The following is a 22,457-nucleotide window of genomic DNA, read 5'->3' on the forward strand; positions in this document are numbered from 1 at the left end:
CATCACGACTACAGCATCAGCAATCCGCCAACGCTTGAACCTCTCCAAAGTCTCCGCCGTCTGCCACTTCGACCCCGCACCCTGCCATACCAGGTCCCTCACTCATTACCACCTCTTTGAGGAGCGGCCCGGTACTTGTCGACGGTCCAGTGGGTCACGCACACGGCCCTGCGCTGTACATCCCGGCGGACCGTCAGAGGCGGGAGTTGGGGAGGTACTTTCCACAGCCTCCCTTCGACACCCAACCACTCGCTCTGGCGCTTGTACCTCCAGGTCTCCGTCACTTTGGGCCTCCAGTCCAGTCCAGCAGCTCTCTCACCTTACTCACTTCAGGCCCAGGGTCGGATCAGGTGCACCATCCCCGCCTGCCGCTACCAACGCCGCCCTGCCTCGCTCTGACCGACTCTTACCGACCACAGCCTCAGCGGACTGGCAGGCCACACCCGAACTCAAGTCAACCTCCTGTCGTCTCATCCCGCAACCTCACCTGCCTCGCCGCAGGGCCAGCAGACACTCTTTTCCTGCCCTTGCCTCTCCAGTTGCCAAACACGGTGCCTCAGCCTGAGCGAGCATGATGGATAGGTTCTACCAGCTCCCCCCGGAACTCCGTGCCACCGTCGTTGAGTCTCTCGTCGACCACTGGCGGTACGCAGATGAGCAAGAGTCCATCGCGCCCTATGCCTCCGTCTGCAAGGAATGGCAGGCCCTCGTCGAGCGATATAACTTCTCTGCTCTGCGTGTCACCCAAGAGAGCCTCAATGACTTTGAGGCCTATATGGTCGGCTCTCGCCGCGGCCTATTGAAACAAATCAACCTCCACGTCCAGCTGCCAAACTACGACAATGATCCCTGCGAAAAGAAGGAGACCTGGGAAGACAAGTTCGAGAACAACATGTGCTTCACCAAAGCCGTTCATGGTTTGTTTCGTTTGATGAGTTCGTGGACTTTCAGTGAGGCCTATCGGGAAGGCGTCGACTTGACTCTGAGTATATCCTCGCCGAGCGATCTTCGCAACGCAAACTTTGAGCTTTGGCAGAGACGCAGATGGAACATCAAAGACATTGGCGAGAAGCGCTTCGCCGACTCGTGGATCGATTTCGTTGGCCACGACGAGGAGTTTGCCCGCAACAACCCGCTCCCAAGGGTCCACGTCATTCGCTCATTCCAGGCGAGCCCTCAGAACCACCGCGCGCTGATGCCTGCCGCCCACGCCGACATCGTGGCCAGGCTGCCGTGTCTGCGGGAAGCATCTTTCGACATTCTCAAAGATAGGAGAAAGGAGACGCGCAAGATACACTTTAACCGTAAGCTGCCGGCGCCTGGTGTGCTGCTCTGCCCTTCACTGACCATGTTCAGAGTTCGCCGGGTCCATGGCGGCGTGGCCGCTCTCTCTGGAGAAACTCACCATTTCTTCCAACACGATATCGTCGTGGCGCCATATCCCCCACGAGACCCTGGCAGAGGCCGACAGCGGTGCCAAGCTCTGCGACAAGCTGCGGAGAGCTGCCCATTTTCTCAAGCACTTGAACATCACCAATGTTGTGCGTATCCGCGAGTTTTTGAAGCCCCACTGGCCCTCCGGTGTCGATGACACGGAGTCGTTCGTTCCAAAGCTCTGCGAGCCAGTACACTGGCGCCTCGAGACCCTGAACATATCTTACGGGTCTATTTGGTACAACACGGAATGGCACAAGCAGGGCGACGACATTAACGAGTCTTCTGATCTCGTTGAGTTCCGGCAATGCGTCTCGCTGGCCGCCGCGAGACTGGCTTATACAATGCCCAAGCTCAAACACATGATTATCAAGCAGCGGCCTCTGATGTATGCCGGCAAGCACGAGCTCGAGTACCGCGTCAACGGTGACAAGGCCAGCCTTGTGTGGACGAGCAGTTTCGACTTCAGGCCGTGGGAGCGGACGGTGGAGGCATGGACCGAGGTGGCCAGACGACACGCAGGGGCGAGGCTGGAAGTCCGCACGGTTACAACGCCGTGGCATACGGACGGCAAAGCACCTCACCTCCCGTCTCTCACTTTTTAGATTTTTTTTGGTCTTTCTTTTTCCTGTTCTTTCGATTGGTAATTGGGAGTTTGGAGTGACAAGGTTTGTGGGTGGCTTGCATCGCTTGGCTTTTGATACCCAGGTCATGAGGGCACGCTGGACAGAGGCTGAGAACACGCGAAAGTAAAGCATGATGATCATAAAGACGTCCGTTCTACGATAGATAATTTCATATCACGATACACGATTCAAGATTTGACCATGTCTGGCGACGCAGGACTTGAGGTGTCGACTTGGGAGGGCTGCACGTGAGCCGTCTCTCACCACCACGTGAAGTGAGCTGCTTGGGGATGACGTCGGGGTCGGTGCGTTTAATTAATATGAACCGTGTGCTTGGACTTTGAGATCCAGGCAAATACGGCCTTGACCACATGAACGACTTACGATGACGACGTCTCACAAGCAGTTGAACACACAGCAAGATCACCAGCGTCAAAAGCACAAATTGAAGTAGTGAAAGTATTTCTTTTGCAGTCTCATATCCAATGCAGTTTGTCCCATCCGGAAAACGAACCCCAACGCCTTTTCCTGACGCCCAGTTCCAAAAAGATACCCCGCCCCCAAAACCGATACATCGCACCATTGTATACACACATCTACATTTTGATACATGTGTCGTTGTTTTTCCTTTTTACCCATCTCGCCGTGAAACCCGATCCCGTTCCGTTTACTCGTCATCATCGTCAACCTCGACGACCCGCTTCTCTCCCCAGCTGTAGCGCTTGCGCGTCCTGAGCATCCAGCTCCAGTGGGCCCACGGGTCTTCGGCAAGCTTCGACATCTCAATCACGTCCCCGTGACCCTCCCACAGCGTGGTCAGGCCGTATTCGATCGCCAGCCGTGCGTACTTTGTCGCGAGCCACGGCTCGCCGATGCCGTTGTACTCGATCGCGGCGAGCGTGTACGCCTCGCTGAGCAGACTCCAGTTGTGCTCCTGCTCGTACAGCGATATGAGCAGCTCCGCCATCTGGGGCGTCGCGCGGGAGGCCGGGGTGTAGTCGTTGAACTCCTCGCGCAGAAGGGCGATCTGCTCGATGCGCAAGTCCGAGGCGTCCGTCTTGAGGCGCGACTGGGTGCAGTGGTGGCAGGAGCAGTGGAAGCCCCAGGTGCCGTGGAGGCGCTCACGACGGGCCTTACGGGTCTGCATGGGATCAATGTAGGAGAGGGTGAGCTCCTCGCCGGGCATGATGTCGCGGATGGCGGTGGTGCGCTGGGTGAGGGTGCGGGGGTCGAACCAGTAGTCCACGTTGGGACGGCAGTCGTGGTTCATGCGGGAGGCTTTGGTGATGTGTTAGCCTTGGTTTATCAGAACATCGAGAGATGTAGACTCACTGTTGACGAAGACGGCGTAAAAGTCGTCGTCACGTTTGGCGTCGTCCATCTCGACATCAAACGAGTTGGTCACGAGGATCTTGTCGACCATCGACAGGTGGTCGCCCTGGTACCCGTGGGCAGACATGTTCATGAACTGGCTGCGGTGGTTGAACGGCAGGTAGTCCACCGCGTGGGCCTGCATCTTCTTCATTTCCGCAGGCGGGACGTTGGCGAACGCGGCGTAGTCGATGAGCAGACTGGCCGTCTCCTTGACAATGATCTCGCCGCGCTTGATGGGTACAGTAGCGACCAGGCCGTAATCCTTGCCCGGGACCTTGGCGACATGATACTTCTGTAGGGGCTGGTTGGTGCCCTCCAGAGACTCGGGTTTCGTGAACCCCCAGCTGCGGGTGATGTGTGCCGCGCGCTCAGCGTCGGTGATGATGGAAATGCCCTTGTTGCCGTAGGTTTGGCTGTGGAAGATGCAGAACTCCAAGGAGTCAGTGCCGTTCTTGAAGCAGGGGGATGTCTTCGTCCAGCTGAAGCTCGTTGCGGAGCCCTTGAGCGGGTTCTGGGCCTCGTCAGAGTGTGAGAGGGTGAGGCCGTCCTTGTTGCGGCAGACCGGGTTGCTGGAGGACGCTGCCAGCAGTTGCGAGGAGATGCAGATCTCGTCGGGGCGGGAAGAGATTGAGTCGCGCAGGGCGGCAAGGGTGGAGCCGGCGCCCAGGAGGATGAGTGAGGGCTTCATGATGGGGAGGAGGAGCTTGGTGTCGTTTGGATAATTACAAAGAATTTTCTCGATTGTGGTCTACACAACGCCACGAAGAGATGGACTAGAAGAGGAGAGACAGAATGGAAAGAGAGAAGCGACTTCGTCCCATTAATCTATGCTCGGAACCCCAACCTGACTTCTGCTGCTCATGAGTAGGTCCGGGTGTGTGCGGGATATGGGATAATATAGAGTCTGGGTTGATCATTAAGAGCAGAAGCGTCAGGACCCTTGGCGCGCTTCGACTTGAAGCATGGCGGGACGGGGTTCGAGCTCGGCGCTGGGCTGGGCTGGACCAGCGTTTGGGATGCTCGCGGGGGGTCAGCATGGGCAGCAGGCAAGCAACCTTGGAAGCTTGCAGCAGTAGCAGCAGCAACAGCAGCAGCAACTGTGGATGGGATACTGGAGCAGGATTGGCGATGGCGATGCGCGTGTGGGTGCGGGAAGACGTGACAAGGTCCGCGAGCTTCGTCAACCCCGGAACCTGGGAAAAGTTTGGCAAGCCGTGTGCCGTCTGTGCCTGGGGGGGTTTGCGTGAGTCTGTCTTCTGTCTGCGCGCCCATTCGTTCATTCGCTGATCGTTCCTGGAAATCTTGGGTTAGCGATTGCTACTTCGTACAGCAAGTTCGTTGGGATCCGCTCCGGATCACATCCTTTCGTCTTGTCTTGCTCCTTGTCTCCTCCTGGCGCTGCCCGTGGCCCCCGTAGCAATCTCCAGGTTTCCCAAAAGACCCAAGATGTGACGGCCCCCTCGGGTATCGCTGACCAGAAGCTGTAACGAAGACGAAGGGAGGGAAAGGCTAGGCGAGTCGCGACCAGCGTGGCAGGGCCGTAGGAGCCGTTCAGGCCCCGGCCCAATGGGACGCCGGGGTTGTTTGCATCGTTTGAGCTGCTGGAACCGGGGCACGGCGTGCCTTGGGCGGGCTCTTTTGTTTCTTGTGTCAAGATCCTCGTTGATGGGCGTTCGAGGGGGTTGTGCGGTCGTGTCAGATGTGTAGCAGATGACCCGTTCCCACCCTCTGGCTCTACCTGTTAGCCGTACGTACTGTCTGCAGCGTGCTCTCTGCGTCTCTCTGGTGCTCCAGCATGTGTGGGGTGGGGGGGAAAAGGGGCCTGTTGCAGATCCAAGGGGGGGAACGTTTTGTGACACAAGCACCTTTCTTATTAGGCGAGAGTGACATTTTGGCTCCAGGTCGCGCAGGTGCTGCAAGCTAAAAGATGCTAAGCACTGGAGCTAAGGGCACCCTGGCTCCCCCTTCCCTGCATGGGGCAATGTTTCCAAACGGCTTCTGTGGGAGGATTTCAGGCGCAGCGCTGCGAGACAGAGCAGGCACCAAGGAGAGTCGAGCAAAATGTTCCCGAAAGAGTAGCATGTCCTCTGCACACTGTCGAATGTTCGCGGTTTAAAGTTAAATCTAAAAACACATACACACACATGAACAATCCCGATGCATGCATCTTGGAGCAGATGTCTCTGGTCCGATGGGTCCACCGTCTCGTCATCTTCGTGGTGGAGAGTTTCCCCCAGAGGCGGGATGTGCATGGAAGGAGAATTAACACAAGCCTATTATCAAGGGAAACCAGACAAGATGCAGGTCGATGACTTGTTCCTGGAAATAGACGCTACCGACATTGTCAAGGAAACTTAAGACGAGGACCGCGGTTGTGCATGTCAGGGCAAATCCGTGCCAAAGGCCATCGTGGCGGCTAAAACGCACCCCTACAGCTGCACTTGGACTTGTTCGTGCCGCTTTACCCTGCGCCGCCTTCGCCATGCCGCTCCTTTACAAATAATGGCTTGCTGCTGGCTCCAGTCCGTCGGTAGTTCCTGTGCCTTATTGTGTGGAGTGGTTCCACAAACCAAATTCCAGGCGAGCTGTCGCCTCTTGTCAAATTGCTTGGCCCCAGTCGGTAATTAGATGCTGTGTGACAGCTGAGCTGGCGAATCATCAACCTTATTGCTCCTTTTGTGAGTAGGTACCGCCGGACCGGATCATAGTCCGTATCCACCGTTCGGAGGCCGATCCGGCACAGAGTGGAGACACACGGAGAGCAAGCGGATTTGAACCCCAGTGAGATAATGACGTCTAAATAGACTAAAAGGCATGGCAGGAACCAGAACACTCATTTCTTCGGCTTCTCCTCCAGTACCCCGCCTCTCTTTCTGAACTGATCTGCAACGCTCTCCATCTCTACAGCAGGAAACCGCGGGTCCTTCTGCCACGGCAAGAAGTCGCTGCTTGCTACCATCCACCTCAGAACCACGCTCTCCATCCGCCGTCTCACATCCTGGTACTCGGCGCTCTCGGCAAGATTGTGAAGCTCGCCTGGGTCGCCCGTGCGGTCGTACAGCTCCGCCGGCTCGTACAGCCTGTAAATGAATGTCCACCGCTTGTCGCGGCACGACACGCTCTTGCCCACGACGGTCGTGTCCTCGTGCTGCAGCGCGGCCTTGATGTCGTACGGATACGGCGCCTGCTCCAGCAGCGGCTCCTCGCTCGTGAGGAAGCCGCCCTCGGTGAAGGCGAACTCCTTGTGCCTGATCACGTCCCCGTTCCCGTCCCGGCCCGCCGACGTCAAAATGTCCGCCAGCGACGTGCCGCAGTGCGGGAAGTGCTCCCCGATGCCAGCAAACTGGAAAACCGTCGGCACCAGGTCGACCATCTCCGCCATCTCGTCGTAGACCGCGCCGGCCGGCAGCCCCGCGCCGCCGACGATGAGCGGCTCGTGCGTGAGCGAGTCGGAGAGGCCCGAGGGCCACTTCTCGATCATGCCGTGGTCGCCGAGGTACTCGCCGTGGTCCGTGAAGAAGAGCGTCACGGTGGAGTCCCAATGACCGAGGGCCTTGGTGCGCTCCACCACGCGCCCGAACTGGTCGTCCAGGCGGGAGATCATGCCGTAGTAGGTCGCCATCACCTCGGCCCAGATTTCGGGGGTGGCGCGGTGGGTGCCGTAGCGTTCGCGGTTCAGCTGCATGTATCGCGGCTCGTAGCCCGTCTGTTCGCGGTGTTAGTCAAGATCTCCTACCCGACGCAGATCACCACATACCTTGTCCGAGGGCTTGGTCGGCTGTCCCATCTCCCCGCGGTTGTACTTTGAAAAGTACGGCTCCTCCACCTGGAACGGGCAGTGTGGGAAGATGAGCGGCATGAAGAGAACCCATGGCTTGTCCGTCGGCGGGTGCTCCAGCCACTTCAATGCCCCCTTGACGACCGCATCGTCATAATCCAGAGCCTCGTTGGGGTTCCTCAACCCCTTGTAGAAGAGCCTCTTCCAGATGTCCTCCTTGTCCTCCGGCTCCGCCCTGCCGCCGCCCGCGAAGCGCGGCACGAACTCGGGGGTCTCGAGGAAGCCGTACTCGTCCAGGGACATCTCCGTCACCGTTGGCGCGAAGGTGTCGCCGCGGGGGGCGAGGCAGGCGACGTGGTACCCGCCCTTTTCCTTGAGGGAGCGGAACAGGTTCGGCTCCCAGGGCTTGATGAGGTTCTCGAGAGAGCGGTGGCCCGAGACGTGGGGGTAATTGCCTGTGAACATGCTGCAGCGGGACTGCGTGCAGACGGACGCCTGGACGAAGCAGTTGGTGAAGCGGGTGCCCTCCGCGGCGAAGCTGTCAATGTGTGGCGTCTTGACGATCTGGTGGTTCTTGTTAATTTGGTGAAGTGAAGGGGCAAGAAGCGAGCGGCTTACCTTGTTCCCGTTACATCCCAGTGAGTCGTAGCGGAGCTGGTCTGGCATGAAGATGATGAAGTTGGGCTTGTCCACCTTCAGCCCGCTGGGCTTTGGAGGCAGCTCATAGGGAGGAGGGATCTCGGAAGATGGAGCCATGATGGTGACGAGCAGATGTGCAAAATAGCCTACTGCTTAGGATCGAGACTTGAACGACACTCGTAGAGGCGGGGACTGCTCGGGGGAGGGCCCTCAGTCAAGATATAGGCGACCACGAGGTCGACCCCGCGACGATGCCGTATCCACGTCTGTGACATGCTAACCCACTCGCCATCTCAATCGAAGATTACGACTGGTTGATACGGCGTTCGAGAAGGCGATGCGCATCGACAGGTCGCACAGCCGATACCCGGGGAGGTTACCCGGCGAGATCCGGCGAGGGTGGGGCATGAGAACTGGGTCCAAGGATGTCGAGCTGGTGTGATCTGATTCGGGGTTGTCGACGATCTCTGCGATAAACCACCGATATGTCACCCGAGTGCCATGATCAACACTGTCATTTTGCAGCCTTGTAGATCCGTCAAATAAGCAACATCAACTACCTGCGGTCGGACTTGCAAGGCGAGCGAGGTTTCTGTGCGGCGATTCTCTCTCTCGATAACTAACCTATGCCAAGGACACCAAGGCGGCTAGCCAGCGAATGCCGCGCGCTTTCTTGTTTGAATGTATTATTTCATGTGTTAGCCGCCAGCGGTTGCTTACGTTGCGTCAACAAATCAGAGTGTCACCAAGCAGGCAGATTGAGAACGGTGGAATTATACAGCATTAGAGAATACGGGTATTCTACAGCCCGACGATCGCCTCCACCACACGGTGAATCCTAGTTCACACCGCGGGACAGGCCTCCCGGGGTAGTCGTTAAGTTTATATGTACGTGATATTTTGCGCCCAGAGCCATATCCAAAGTCCGATGCACTACAAACGCCGCAAACGCAAGCCGGACCCTCCGTCTGCGGGCGGTGCATTGAATCCAAGTCGTCGGTGCGCAGGGTATAAAGTGTGTGTCGTCGAACGCCATGCCATGAGAAAATTGCTGAATGCTTTTGTACAGCGGGTGCCGATCTGTACAGATTTTGTCCGGGCAGATGGGACACTTGAAGGTGTAATTCCGGTGAAAGTTGAAAATCGAGCGGAGAGAAGCTTAGTTGAAACGCTCCTTCTCGCGGAGACCGCCGATCGAGTCCATGTCGACAGAGTAGAATTGCGACTTGCTGTCCTTCTCGTAAGCAGGGAGCTCCTCGCGGACGGGCTCGAGGCCGACGGAGCCGCCGTCACCGACACGGACGACCAGCACGCGGCCGCTCTTGCGACGGCCACCCTCGTCCTGCTCATCGGGGAAGGTGATGTGGATCTCGGGAACGTTGTCGGGGGAGTGAGGGGCGGACGCGGGGTTCTGGAGCATGGGGGAGCGACCGTTCTCTCCGCCGATGTACAGGACGCTTGAGCGGCCGTCCTGGCTTGTCTGAATGGTAAGGTTGTGGTGGTTTCTGACGCTCTTGACCTCCTGGTAGGTAGGAAGCATCTGCTCCTGCATCCTTTGTTGCCTGCGCATACGGCGCATGAGGAAGAGTGTGGAGATGAGGAGGAGGGCGAAGAAGATGAGGGCGAGGACGACGATCATGAGGTTAAGCATGTCGCCGCCGTCGTCGTCGCCGCGGCGGACAACGATGTGGGAATCGCTGCGGCGGACAACGGGGGAGTTGTTGCGGGAGATGAGGTTCTGGATGGAAGGCATTGTGGCGGCTTCGTGACGCTTGGTATTAATTACTGAGAATATCCCTTTTGCTGGAGTTGGCCGGAGGTGTGGAAGGGAGCGGTATTCGAGGTAATTATTAAAGAGGGAACGAAACTGTCGGGCGAGATCATGTTAGCATCGCGGAAGACGGAGGGGCTTGTTGCGCTGGCTGTGTTGTTTGAGGGTGCGACGGGCGGGCAACCGAGACATTCTGGAGCATTGTGAGGCAACACACAAAGGGGGACCGCATTCCGAGTCTCCCTTCTTTCACCGGCCAACGCAATGCTCCAGACGTTCGGTAGGGGTCCCAGTCCCAGAAGAGGTTGTGTCTCGTGGGGTTCGAAAGGGGTGGTGGGTGGGTAGGCTCGTTGGCTAAGGTCTCGCACATACGTAAGGGATTAAGTCCTCTCTCGGTGGTGGTGGGCCGTCAGAAGTAGTCGTAAAGAATGCACTTGTCTTTCGTGTCGAGTGTGTATTTTTGGATGGGTTGGTATTTTCTTGTTCGGAGGATAGTAGCGGAATTAACGATAGGACGGAAGACAGCCGAGTGAGTGAAGAGCTGGAATTCCAAAGGGACGAGATTAAGGGAATGACTGTATTGGGGTAGGTGCTAATAGAGAGCGAATGACAACACGGTCCTGCAACGGTAACAGCAAGGACGACGACGATTGAACAAAGTTGTTGAAGAAGAAGGAAGGGAAAGAAGAGGAGAAGAAGAATCCGGAAGGGAAGTAAGGAAGGATATGTCCTGGAAAATGAGCGACCAGGGGGTGTGGTTCAGCCAGCATGCAGCCATGGCCAGCCGGGTCCAGAAGCGGTGCTGGCGCGGGTGCGGTGTGGTGGTTCCATCCAATCCGTCCAGTGCCAGGGCACCTCTCCTCTGAGCCTGGTGGCCTGCTGGGAAAAAAAGGTGTGTGCCGGGTTCTGGACTGGCTGGGTGGTAGCGCTGGGATTGGGACTGGGAAGAGACACTGGGGCCAAGCAGGAATAGGAACGAACGATGGAGCCATTCCTTTCCTGGGCAGGCACACTTTACGATGCAGTACTTACCCGTGGGCCATGGGAGGATTCATTGGTGCTATTCACGCTCGGCATGTGGTAGTGGTAATGTAAGGTACGGCGCAATGCTGCAGCACCAAGTGACGGAGGTGCATAACATGGACAACACAACACAGGGCGGGCGAGCGGGCGGCTGACAGGGGGGGTCTACTTTGTAATGATCCTATATGTTCTTTTTGGGATGTAAGTTTTGATTACCACTTTGCAACCCAGCAGCAATCCGCACAAATCAAGGACACAGAAACTGCCCGGCACGGCATGGCAGGCCACCTCGTCATCCAGGACAGGACCAGCTGTCTAGGTCTAGGTAGGACAAGAGAGGACAGCCACCAGCCAGCGGAGCGGAAGTTGGCATCTCCTCTTGCTCTCTCTCTCCTCTCCTCTCTGCTCCCACCTTCCCTTCCTCGGAATCCATAGTTCGGTCCCCATTGAAAACCATTGAACCATTGGCACAGTGGGCCCGGCCCCGGGCCAATTCTCCATTCGCGGCCAGCACAGCCCATGGACGATGGACTCGATGGAGGGGGATGGGGGCAACGGTCCAAGATTGAGCGCATCTGACAGGCGCGAGCGATTCGTCAACGGGCGGCTGCAATTTCCGCCATTGACCAATCGCCGCAGACTGTGCCTGGAAAGAGCGGGGCCGCCATGGGAGACGCCACGAAACGGCGCCGTCCATTGGCCCGCCGTTGGCCGTTTGTGAACTAAGCTCATTGACCCCCTGCAGGGGTAAGTGGCCCGTGGGCACTCGCGAGCTCGTGTGATCCTGGTCGGCTTCTTTCCTTCTCCTTTGCAATTGCTGCCCACCACCCACTCCTGTCTCTCGCTCTCTGCTGCTGTCTCTCCGCTGGCCAGTGTCGTGCTCGTTGTGCCTGCGTGGCTGCATCTGCAAGCAACGCAACTGCCAATGCTGGCACAGGCTCCCCTTTTACCGGCGGGTGCCTCTGCTCTGCAATCTGGACTCTCGCAAATCAGCATCCACTGTGGACTCGTCATTTATGGGGCCCAAAAGTCCAACACGCCGTCTAGCGTCGTGATGCCGTCCATTTCGAGAAGGCAGGAGCGTCAGCAACAAACAAACAAGTCCAAAAAGAACAACAACCGCCCACGAATGCCACAATCTTCCGAGCCAATCCCGACTCCTCCCCCTACTGTTCCCACGCCCGATGCTGCAGCCATCATCCATGGCCGCCACCTTCCATCGCCTTGGTTTTTTTTTTTTTTTTTTTTTTTTTTTTTANTTTTTTTTTTTTTTTTTTTTTTTTTTTTTCAATCGGTCGTCCACGGCAGCATGGCACTTCTCTCGAATCGAATCTCCTCCGGTCCCGAGCCTCGTTTGGACGACTACCGATCCCCTCCTCTCGCTTCCCCTTCTCGCCTCGCCTCACATCGCCTCGCTTCCCCTTCGCCCTTCTCCGTGGCACCTTATCTGCCATCCTTAGTCCATGGACACCACGCCGGCGCTTACCCACTCGATCTCGACCCAGGTCGTGGCAAGCACGATAACGACAGTCTTCTTCACGGCTCTGCTCACCACCCCTGACCGCCATCAACGTCTGTCTTTTTGACTGACCCGAGCTGACAATGACAAGCTGACTGCCGTCCACGTCGGTCCTACGCCGTCCTTGAGGCTTGGCCTCTTGGAGGACCCATGATGCAGAATGTCAGAATCAGGCTTCCCCCGGCTCACGGCCATTTCCCCTCCTTCTAGAAGGACACGCGGGATGCTCTTCATCTCACCGGCTCTCCCACTCTTTGGCGCCGGCAACCTCCCGATGCCAGAAATAGCTTCATAATAGCTCCAGCGTCTGTCCATGCGGATGGGGCACGGGTCACGCTCCAGAAAAGAGCCTCCTGGTCCACGTTCCTCGTTGCCCTACGTACGAAATTACGGAATGCGAATGGGCTCGTCTGGGCACCCCAACGCCCTCGCACAACGACTGTGTACAATTCCGCCCTGTCCGGGCCGCAACGATCTAAGCATAGCCTTTGGAACCCGGCTCCGCCTCCCGGCTCCTATTGTCGCAGATCCTCCTCTTTGGGAAGATTCACGAGATTTCCTGGAATTGCAGACCCTCATCAACACAGACACGAGCCTCTTCATCTCCTGAACTCCCGAGCTGTGCGAGCCTTATGAACGAAACCGACGTTGCATTGCCGTCGAATTATCAATGCGCCCGACACCTTTCATCTGAACCACCCATGTTTCTCCGCGTCCAATGCAACATTGAGGTGGCCTAGGCTCAAACGCCGCCGTACCCCTGGGAGAGGCGCACCAGGCGTCAGCCACCTCCCTCGCGTGATGTGGCTTGCGCCCACTTACCTCGGCTTCTTCCCACACGGCCCCGACTCGGGCAGCCGTTGTGGCACGATGGGTCTCTCGGCTCGCCGATTCCACCGACCGCCGACCGCCGGCGGTCCGAATCGGTTCCACCTCGTCCCGGCCCTTGACCCGCTGAGAGCCACATACAGCCCGCGATGAGGAGCAGCCCCGAAGAGCCGAGCCGGCACATATTGCAAAGCGAGCAAGACACTGTTGTGCCCATCAACCACCGGCAGGTCCCTTGACCCTTCAAGGAATCATTGATTGTCGTCTCCCAGTACTCGTCGATGGCTGCCTTGCGTCGAGCGCGGCTCAGAAAAGGCATGATTTGAAGTTATGGCGCAGGCAAACCCAGTAGAAGGGCCACGTCAAGTTCATCCGGTTTGTGGGAATTACCTATCTGTGCTACACTGTCACTTTGACCAGGGCTGCCTCACAACAGGGAGAAGCACGACGGAGACCCTGCGCATCCGCAAAGCTGCCGTGGATCCTTTGAACATTGCAAATCCGAACGCGCCCTGGCCGAACGTATCGGAGCCGAGCGTACTACTCAAGTTCTCCTGGTTGATGAGGGCCTCACTGGAAGTACCAGCAAGGTTGTTGTTCATCTCCGCTCGAAGCACGCTGCGAGAGGGGGACAGGTACCATACGAGAGGTGACTCAAATTGGAAAAGGCATGGACGTTACCGAGGGCGACAATACCAGCCACATAGACTGTCTGCCATAGGCGAGAAAGGTCTCTATTCTCAGGCAGATGCGACTAATCATAGGAGTCTGTCGAACAGGAGCCATGCGGCTTCACTGTCATCGACTGGTAGCCTTCCTGAACAGGCGGTGAGGGCACTATCATGCTGCAAGCTTCACCCGAACATTCGGTAGAGGCCAAGCAATAGCCGATGCATGATTGCTCGGCCACGGTAGCCAGCAACACGTCATGGGGCATCTGTTTCATTGGGAGATCCGCCAAGCACCCCGAGGCACTGGTGTAGCGTGGCAACTGGAGGCCAAGTCGCTGACCGCAGCTTTACTACGAAGGGACTTCCCCAGATGTCCAAGACTTTCGACGAACAGCCTTTAGCCTGTCATTGATACAGTCGATAAGTGATGTCCACGAATTTCGGCTCACGGGACGTTGGTGTTCGCCGCTTAGCTGCCGCAAATGCACCCTCCCGTTGCCACACTGCAAAGGCGCCCTGTTGGCCACCGAGATCCCAGGAGAGATCTGTCTCGCACTAGAACTCTGCACGACAGGAGCGGTGTGGCACTCTTCAGCGGCGATGCGAGTGAAACAGCCCTGGGCGAATGTCTGAGGAGAAAGCATCTCAGGAGATACTCTCGGAGACGACAGGAGATGAAGGTCGAATGCCTTCCAGCTACATCGGTATCACACAACAGCAAATGACCGCAAGATCGAAGCACCGGTCGCCAGTGATGTCTCGGTGCAGTTGGCATCGTGCGTCGTTGAGATGCAAGTACAGCTGGCCCCAGTGGTAAAAGCAAACATAAGGCGGTAAGCGAGCTGGCGATTAACCGGATTATCTCTAGCCAACAGGTGCGTCCTCGTCCAGAAGAGCTGATCGTCAAGCGGAGCTCTGCTGCGGCCGGCCTGGCTGGGACGTCCACATATGGCCGGACAAGGTCAATTTTGACGACTCTGTGCAGCACGTCGTTTCGCAACGACGTGATGTTTGCCTGCACCCATACACGTTGAGACGGGTTTGGACGACTTATGTGACCGAAAGCGCCACGTTCATGTGCGGAAGGCCATGATGAAGCCCAACCAGAGGGACTGCCGTGCGCTCTGTACAACGGCTCAGCAGGTCAGACGGCTAGTCGGTCTCTTGAGGTCTTTTTTTGTTGAAAGCGGGGCATCTTGGATCTTCGTGATATTGCTTTTCCTCATTTCATTTACGCATAATTGATTTTTGCAGGATCTCGTGCGCCACGCTCACAAGCATCAAGGGCTGGAGTCTGACGATAATCCCGTGTCGAGCCAACTATCTCGGCCGCGGTCAGCGAAGCTGCCAAGCCTTGGGAAATGCAAAAGCAAAGTGGTCTATTACGGCCTTGTCGAGGCGAGCAACACGTCTTGCGTCCCACAGCATGCAACGGAAAAGGACTGGACAAAGACGTGGGCGACCGAGAGACGTCAGCCCCCGCGAGATTGCATGTCTAACCTTCAAAGCGTTGATTGGAGACAAGTCAGAGGAATGTCCTGCACGAAGTGACGATACGTTCCAGGTTCAGCAACACCAATTGGATACAAGTTGATCACCGTGCCTGTGGCCCTAGAAGCCGGCCACCGTTGGCTGGCAATATGCATTATCGTTGGGAGTTGAAAATCCCTTACCCCAAAGATGCCTTCCCAGTGCGATCGTCCAATGAGACCCTGCGCGGGTGCGCCAGGGGAGAGTGTGGGCGGGACAGGCTGTCTGGAATGCAAGCTCCTCGTGACTGGCTTATTTTACCGGCAAAGTTGAAACACTGAAACATGGAACGACATATCCTCCCCGCTGGAGTGGGTCTCAATCCGGGGTCGAATTTCGGGCGGTCTTGGGGGATTCCATGATCCATGAGAGAGGAACGAAAAAAAAGTTGCTCGAAGTTTCAAGGAACCCCGTAATCCCTGAGCAGAGGAAAAACGCAGATGGCCCCGTACAGACGCTGACAGCAGAGCGGGCGGTATGACATGCAATCGCATCTTGCGGGCCGATGTCGCACCGTCACTTGTCGCATGGCGATGGCGCACGGCAAGCAGGAGAGTCAAAAAAGCACACATTGCTCGGTGGCTTGGCTTTTCTTAGGAGAGCGAGCGTGCTGGATGCCACGACGCGGCGGTGAATACGCCCACGAACAACAACGGGCAATAAGCTGCGAAACATGTCAGTCCCAAGCAGGAGGGCCCATCCACACCAAGACCATGGTTGCCGCTCAGGACGTGCCTCTCTTTGACATCTTTAAGGGGGTGAGGGTCCGCGCCCCGGACGCAGTGTGACGCTGAAGGAGAAGCTGTGTGTTAGAGATGAACGCTAACAGGCGTCCAGCAGCGGGATGAGCCTGGCATGTGTGGGCTCTGTGTGAGCAGGTCATTCCTAGCCCGTCGGCCTCGAACGGGAACACGACGGTGTCGAACTGCTGCAATATTTTTTTTCCCTTCCCCATTACTTAGTCTGCCGTGCTCAGAGTGCCTGGCTGATGTAGGTTTGACAGGGCGTGATGGGACGGGAGAAGCTCCCGTCAGGGTCAGGACGGCCCCGACGCTCATCGACCGGTTCGTACCAAGGGCGGTGTTGAACGGCTCATCTCCCCAGCCGAGGGATGGTAGAACAGTTGCGTGCCGCCACGGCCGACACCGACATTGCAACATTCCGCGGCAAGCCCTCATATAGCAGTCCAATTGCCGCCGCGTGCCACAAGCTTGCCGGCAAGATGGCGAAGAAACAAACGGGAGGAGCTGTCGCTCCTTCAAAGCTTGGGTTACATCACTTTGCTCCTCCCCTGACTTGTCTCTTCTGGGGCACAGAGTAAGACCTGACTTGTGAGCGGGACATGGGAACGACGAGGGTACAACATTGTTTCCTCCCTTCCTTGAGGCCTGTCTTATTGACAGAGTCGACAAATTGGCGATAGACGCAGCGACTAATGGAATCGGTACCATATCGGTGGTGGGTTCGCCATGTATTGAAGACATGGACCCGGACAAAGGCGAGGATGCAGAGACAATCCTGCCCTTATTGAACGGCTTCCATCCTCTACACTGCCATCCCTGCACTTAACAGCCAACTCCGATGGCCGACAAAAGGCGCAAACGAGGCGGCGAGAAGCACGAAATGCATGCCAAAGAGGTCATGCGATGCTCGGTTGCGCTTGCAGTGCAGTCTGCCCCTTCTCCCACCTCCCCACTTGACTATATTGCGCTCTCTCCCTCTTTCTGTCCAAGGTCGGCCATGGAGACATGCCTACGCTACAGCTCGTAATGACCGAGATGGGCTATAACACGATAGGGCATATAGCCAATTTTCTTTTTTCGCGAATCCCGACAACAAACCAACGTGGCAGCCAGTTTGCTTTCCAGTCCTAATAAAGCGAGGAACGAAGCCGCACAACACGTGACATCGCAGATAGCAATACCTCGCCAGCCCGTTGCCAATCTGACAGATGTGTGGTGGCTCTCTGCAGAGATCGCTACATAGCGCCGAGTAAAGGTGCTTTCGAGAAACGGGGAGGTCACTTTTCGTTTCGGTTGACGATTTTCTGCGAGGCTTGGCTGTTGCTCCTGCCCCGGAATCCCTGAAGATCATACACGGAACTCGGCCGGAACAAAGTTGGAGGTACATATCCAGCACATATGGCCGCCCCCTGACCCTGAACATCCACCACAGCAAGCAAGGCCTGGTACGTACGGGCACAAAAGTCGAAGCGACGCAACACCGCACGGCGTCGGCTACAGCAGACGGAGGTGCTCTCGCTGTGCGCGCGCACACGCACACGTCGTGGGGAATCCGGGGTTTTGGCAGTCAGCGGCAACTTGTCAACGGTCACTTGCGGTTCGCCCGGTTTTTCCATGCGATCAGTCGCACCTCAGACGCCCGACAGTCATCCGTCGAGCGGCCACGAGTTTGTGTACGGTGGGAAAACAAAACAAGCTGCTGCGGCTGGCTGCTCGTCATCGAGCGTCTGTCTCTCTTACACGGCGATCCACCCGGCTGCTGCAGAGTCGAGTGGTCCCTTGGCACCCCTGGTCCCGACTGACTTCGACCTACCCTGGTCTCCTCCACAATTGGTGCAGCGCAGGTGCCGTTGTCCGTTTGTTCTCGTGGAGCGCTTGACGAGGACGACGAGCAATCCAACGGGCAGCAGACAGCGAAGGAAACATGAGAGTCGGAAATTCTGGCCGGGCCGTTGATTACATCACCTGCGGATTAGCCCAGGAACGATACAACGCAAACCACATCGGAGCAATCATATTAGAAGCAGAGAGTGTGTTTCCTCAAAAGTGGCTGTCCCTTGTCGGTATTTCTCGCCTGCATTGATCATCGAGCCATCAGTGCCGGGCTCCGTCGACATCAGCGCAGCAATTCGTCAGCTCAGCGGAGCACCAGACTCGTCAACAGACGACGGGCTCCGTTTGCTGAAGGACAGGATACGCAAGCCGCCTCCCACTTGAGGTACAATGGGCAACGGCGCAAATTGACGCATCTCACGGAAGCTCCCACTCGACCGACGACAAAGATCCACGAAGACGTCTGTATGTGTGTGTGTGCCGCGCAACGGTTCAACCTAGTCGTTGGCAGTTGTCGCTATCGCATCCCACATCTCTTGGCTCCGTCAATGAGCGCCTCCCCGAACAAACTGACCCCCCCGTCCACTCTAAAAAAGACGGCAGCCCCCTTCTTCCCCGGCAGACGGGGGCTTTTGTTCTTGACTTGTCTCGTCCTAGCGCCTTCCCGCCCGTGGCCTCCCTCGATTGGAGCTGTCGCCCATTGTTCACTGGTTCAGCCCAGCAGATTCCTCCTGGACGTCCAGACCCCCAGACCCAAACGTGACAGGCCACCTGGGAGAGTGACACTTGGATCGCCAACGGTACGGGACTTCCTTCACCTTGGTAAGGCAACGAAGGAGGAGGAGGAGGAGGGCGGTCTGTTCTTGTATGATCTGTCGAGGCAGCACTAGCACTCATCGACACAACCTTGCTGTTCCGGAGACTTAGGCCTAGGGACAGAGATCTCTGGTCGATCTGTGATTCACCGCAACCCATACCCGGGCCCGCTAGCCATTTGCTTGTTGCTCGTCTCTTTCGACGAGGGCGCCGCTATCGCCCATATCTGCACCCTCTCTCCTGGGATCTGACCCGAGGTCAGCCTGCACTCCGCTTCGTGTCTTGAAATCCGCCTGCGACTAGCTCTTCACGTCCATGTATCCGTACGGGGTCTCTTGCGCGGTGCACGACGAACGATTGGAAGGCTGTTCGTGCAGGAGTCAGGACAATACCTCCCGCGAGGTGCTCCGGTCCTAGTCGAATACCTGCCCCTGCTTTCATCTGGTCTGGCCTTTTTGGTCTCGTCTGTCTCTGTTGCTCCGCAATGGCCCACACTCCCGGCTCCGCGCGCTGCATCTAATCTGCATTCTCGCATCGACGAGCAAATAGAGTACTTACAGCGCAGCCTCTCTACCTGCGTTTTCTCTCGCAGTGTGTGGTGTGCGCAGGCGCCTCGCTACGACGGCATCAGATACACGTTTCTACCTTGGCAGCCCGGGTCACGGTATTGCCTTTTGCTGCCCGCCGGGGAGCAAACCGCACGGGAAGATAGCATCCCTGATCCCGGCATTGCTGTCTACTTACGAAGTAGAAGTCGTTTTGCAGCTGGAGCAGAATTGTCGCCGCCCTTGAGCAGCCGGCAGATCCAGCAGCAGCTCACACTCGTCGCCCTTGGTCGTTTCTTCCTCGCCTTTAGTGGTCCTTCACCCAACAGGCGAGCGAGCGTCTTTGAGAAGGATTTTGGATTCGGACACCTTGCTTGGCTTGGCTGCCCTGGCGCACAGCTACTTGCCCTTTGGCGACATTTTCACATTTGCCCTTTGCCCTTCTAAACAGCCCTGCTTTAACTAAGGTTACCCGAATCTCGAGGTACCTTGGGTCTGGTACAAGCCAATTGCAACATCAACGCCTCTCCCTGTCGTGCCTGTGGCCTGCCGTCGGAGGCCAATCGCAAATCGCCGTCTCATTCCAAAAGAGCAGAAAAGGGCCCTAAAGAGACTCAGACTCGCCGCACCCATCATTCTCTGAGAGTTCTGTTTATCATCTGGGACGACGCCTCATTGCAGTTGCAGTCACCTCGCGCCCTCAAGGTAATTCGTCTGCCTACATCGTCCGCCCGTTTGCCTTCTTATTCTTCTTCCCTCTCTCTCGTCCTGCTTGCTTCCTCCATCGTTTTTACTTCTTCTACTGCTATTCCCCGCGTCTCCGGCCCTTACGCTGCACCGGACATCGCCCACCCCCTGGACATTGCTCTGCATGGGGAAGAGACCGGACGACATTTGAGAGCAGACAAGCGTCAATACCGAGCAAGTAATTACATACACACACACACACACACGGGTGCACAAGCACACAGACGCACACACACACACACCTACCGAGGTGCCTTCCGACAGCCCAGCCAGACAGATAGGCACACACGCGACAGACTGCATACACCTTTCGTCCCGACTTTTCAACGTTTCGAACCCTGGGTCTTCCGTCCTGTACATGTCCCATCGCCGCATTTAATACCTGCTACAGTGTGCTGCTTTTAATTTCTTGGACCCGGACACGCACGCACGACCACCTGAGCCTCGACCGAACCCAACAGCTGGATGGTGCTCAAGAGCCATCGTTCAAAGTCGGTCATCAAATCAGTCGAGCAGCCATCGGGTGGACAAAGCTCCTGCTTCCCCATCGAGGTTGATTGGACGTCTTCGTTTGCGTTGTCGATATCCGTAAAGAGTGGCAGCCACCAACAGCTCTGGGCGCAGCTCGGCGGTAGGGTACATCGACAAGGTATCGGGCCTCAGCTCGTCGCAGTTCCACACTACCTCGCCTCCCGCCGTACCTATCTTACCTTTGGTACCTGGGTGGACGCACGCATAACCCGTCCATTCAGCGCTGCAAACGGACGTTAGCTTTTTTGTCAAGCCGCACATCACATCATTTGGAGACGAACGCTCTCGCTCGCCCGCGGCACAAACCAGAGACACCTCTCCTGCAATAGGGCCGATCTGTCGTCACTATCTTGTCTGCCCTGCCCTGCCCGGCACCAGGCACCCTCAGCTCAGTCGGTCAGCTTCCTGGGTACGGTACCTTGCAAGGACAGACAGATAGAAACAAGAGACATCAGAGGGGAACAAGACGCACGGAAACACACACACAAAAGAGGCAATTCGACAGCGTTGGTTGGGAATTGTGTGCGTCCCCGTCTCAAGCATCGAGGCAAAACCCCCAAACACGGGAATTGGGTAAGTGGGATTCTCAACATTGTCATGTGTTTGATAGACGGGCAGCGCAAACTGTCTCTCCTGGCCCTCTCTGGCTAGTTGTCCACAGTCATCCATCCACTCCGTCTCTCTGCCTGCGCTGCCTACCTCACCCTTACCTTAGCTACCTTGCGTGGGCTTGCTGGGTGGTGTTCATTCTGATCTTCCCGTTCCCTGTGTCTTCTTTTCTTTTTCCTCCTCTTTCCCTCGCTCTCTCACCCCCCTCAACTCATCTTCACCTTCTCCACCATCAATCGCTTCCAACCCGGCCGTCCATCAGTCGACGACGCATCCCTCTCTGGCGGCCGGCTTTCAAGTTTCCCATCCTCGCAGCCAGCAGCAGCATCGTGCACCCACTGGCACCGCCTAAAAAACACCCGGTCCCGTCTGGCACCCATCAATCAGGGCAGCCATCCATCCTCCCGTCCCAGCGTCCGTCCACTTGGCTCCATCCTTCAGGCCCAGGGCTCCCCTACTAGTCAGTAGGCACTCTAGGTTGGGTTGGTACCTGGCGCAGAAGGAAGGGCGAGGTCAAAGGTACGAGTGTTTTGCGCAGATAAACTACCCGAACTGGCTTTGCTGCAAAAGTACATGCGGATTCAAGCTCTTTCTCTCTCCTCTCTTGTCTGCTCTTCTCCGTCCCCTCCCCAGCAGAGCAGCTCCAACAGCGGCACCACCAATGCACCCCCCGGTCGTATCCTGGAAGGCACTGAGCACTGGAGACGCCCCAAGTCGAAGAGAGCTCCATGTCGGCTCCCCCCTTCAAACCTGCCCCCCCATCCCATCCCAAGCATCCCTGGCCCCTTCCCTCCGCTTCCGCTCCCCTTCCCCTCCCTCCTGCACTAAACTAAACGGTAGAGGGCCTAGCCTCCCGTGTACACTACTGGGAAGTACCTACGGTGTTGTCTCCCCTTGCCCTCTTTTGCCTTTGGGTTGACCCTCTCACCTGGCGAAAAAGACTGGAACGAGGTGCCATCTGCTCCAAGTTCAGGGAGTTCCAAGGGTGCAGTCTCCTCCATATTGGATCTGGCGCAGGCATGGAAGCAAGCAAAAAAAATCTCCTACAAAGTTATTAGCTGCCCGCTCCCGTCCTGTCTTTCGCCCCAGCTGGCAGCGGGCGCTCCATCCATCACCAACCTAATCAGCCTTACCGCAACTGCTTTATTCTCACTCTTTTTTTTCTTCTTTCTTTCCCCGTCGTCGTCGCTGCTGTTACTGCTGCCGCATTCTTGTTCCTCCCTCCCTCATCCTCGCCATCATCCTCTTTCCATCCGCAAATCCTCATCATCCTCATTCTTGGTCCATATCTCACTCGCCCTTTCCTCCTACTTACTCCTCCTCCCTCTGTGCATATTCCGCGCCTCCCACATATCCCGAATCCACTCTTTCTTTCTTTCACAAGCAAGGTACTTTGCCTCTCAACCGTGTTGTCCTCCTTGTCTCTGGCTGGGAACACAC

The 22,457-nt window shown here is 56.9% G+C and overlaps 4 protein-coding genes across 4 annotated transcripts; 1 reads left to right on the plus strand and 3 right to left on the minus strand.

Annotated features, from left to right (window-relative positions):
• Positions 1 to 571: 571 nt before the first annotated feature.
• Positions 572 to 2,039, plus strand: GCG54_00006057 (uncharacterized protein; the record flags this gene model as incomplete). The annotated part of the gene is made up of 2 exons (XM_045406071.1): positions 572 to 1,304; positions 1,357 to 2,039. 2 exons carry the CDS (start codon positions 572 to 574, stop codon positions 2,037 to 2,039), a joined length of 1,416 nt encoding a protein of 471 aa, XP_045265454.1.
• Positions 2,040 to 2,727: 688 nt separating this feature from the next.
• On the minus strand, positions 2,728 to 4,122 carry GCG54_00006058 (putative protein lysine methyltransferase SET5; the record flags this gene model as incomplete). The annotated part of the gene is made up of 2 exons (XM_045406072.1): positions 2,728 to 3,338; positions 3,393 to 4,122. 2 exons carry the CDS (start codon positions 4,120 to 4,122, stop codon positions 2,728 to 2,730), a joined length of 1,341 nt encoding a protein of 446 aa, XP_045265455.1.
• Positions 4,123 to 6,267: 2,145 nt separating this feature from the next.
• On the minus strand, positions 6,268 to 7,968 carry GCG54_00006059 (Iduronate 2-sulfatase; the record flags this gene model as incomplete). The annotated part of the gene is made up of 3 exons (XM_045406073.1): positions 6,268 to 7,140; positions 7,192 to 7,776; positions 7,831 to 7,968. 3 exons carry the CDS (start codon positions 7,966 to 7,968, stop codon positions 6,268 to 6,270), a joined length of 1,596 nt encoding a protein of 531 aa, XP_045265456.1.
• Positions 7,969 to 9,010: 1,042 nt separating this feature from the next.
• On the minus strand, positions 9,011 to 9,604 carry GCG54_00006060 (uncharacterized protein; the record flags this gene model as incomplete). Its single annotated transcript, XM_045406074.1, has 1 exon — positions 9,011 to 9,604. The coding sequence occupies one exon, from the start codon at positions 9,602 to 9,604 to the stop codon at positions 9,011 to 9,013; it is 594 nt and encodes a 197-aa protein (XP_045265457.1).
• Positions 9,605 to 22,457: the final 12,853 nt, after the last annotated feature.

This window comes from Colletotrichum gloeosporioides, assembly GCF_011800055.1.
Source record: "Colletotrichum gloeosporioides strain Lc1 chromosome Unknown consensus_36, whole genome shotgun sequence".
In the NCBI taxonomy this organism is placed as follows: Eukaryota; Fungi; Ascomycota; class Sordariomycetes; order Glomerellales; family Glomerellaceae; genus Colletotrichum; species Colletotrichum gloeosporioides.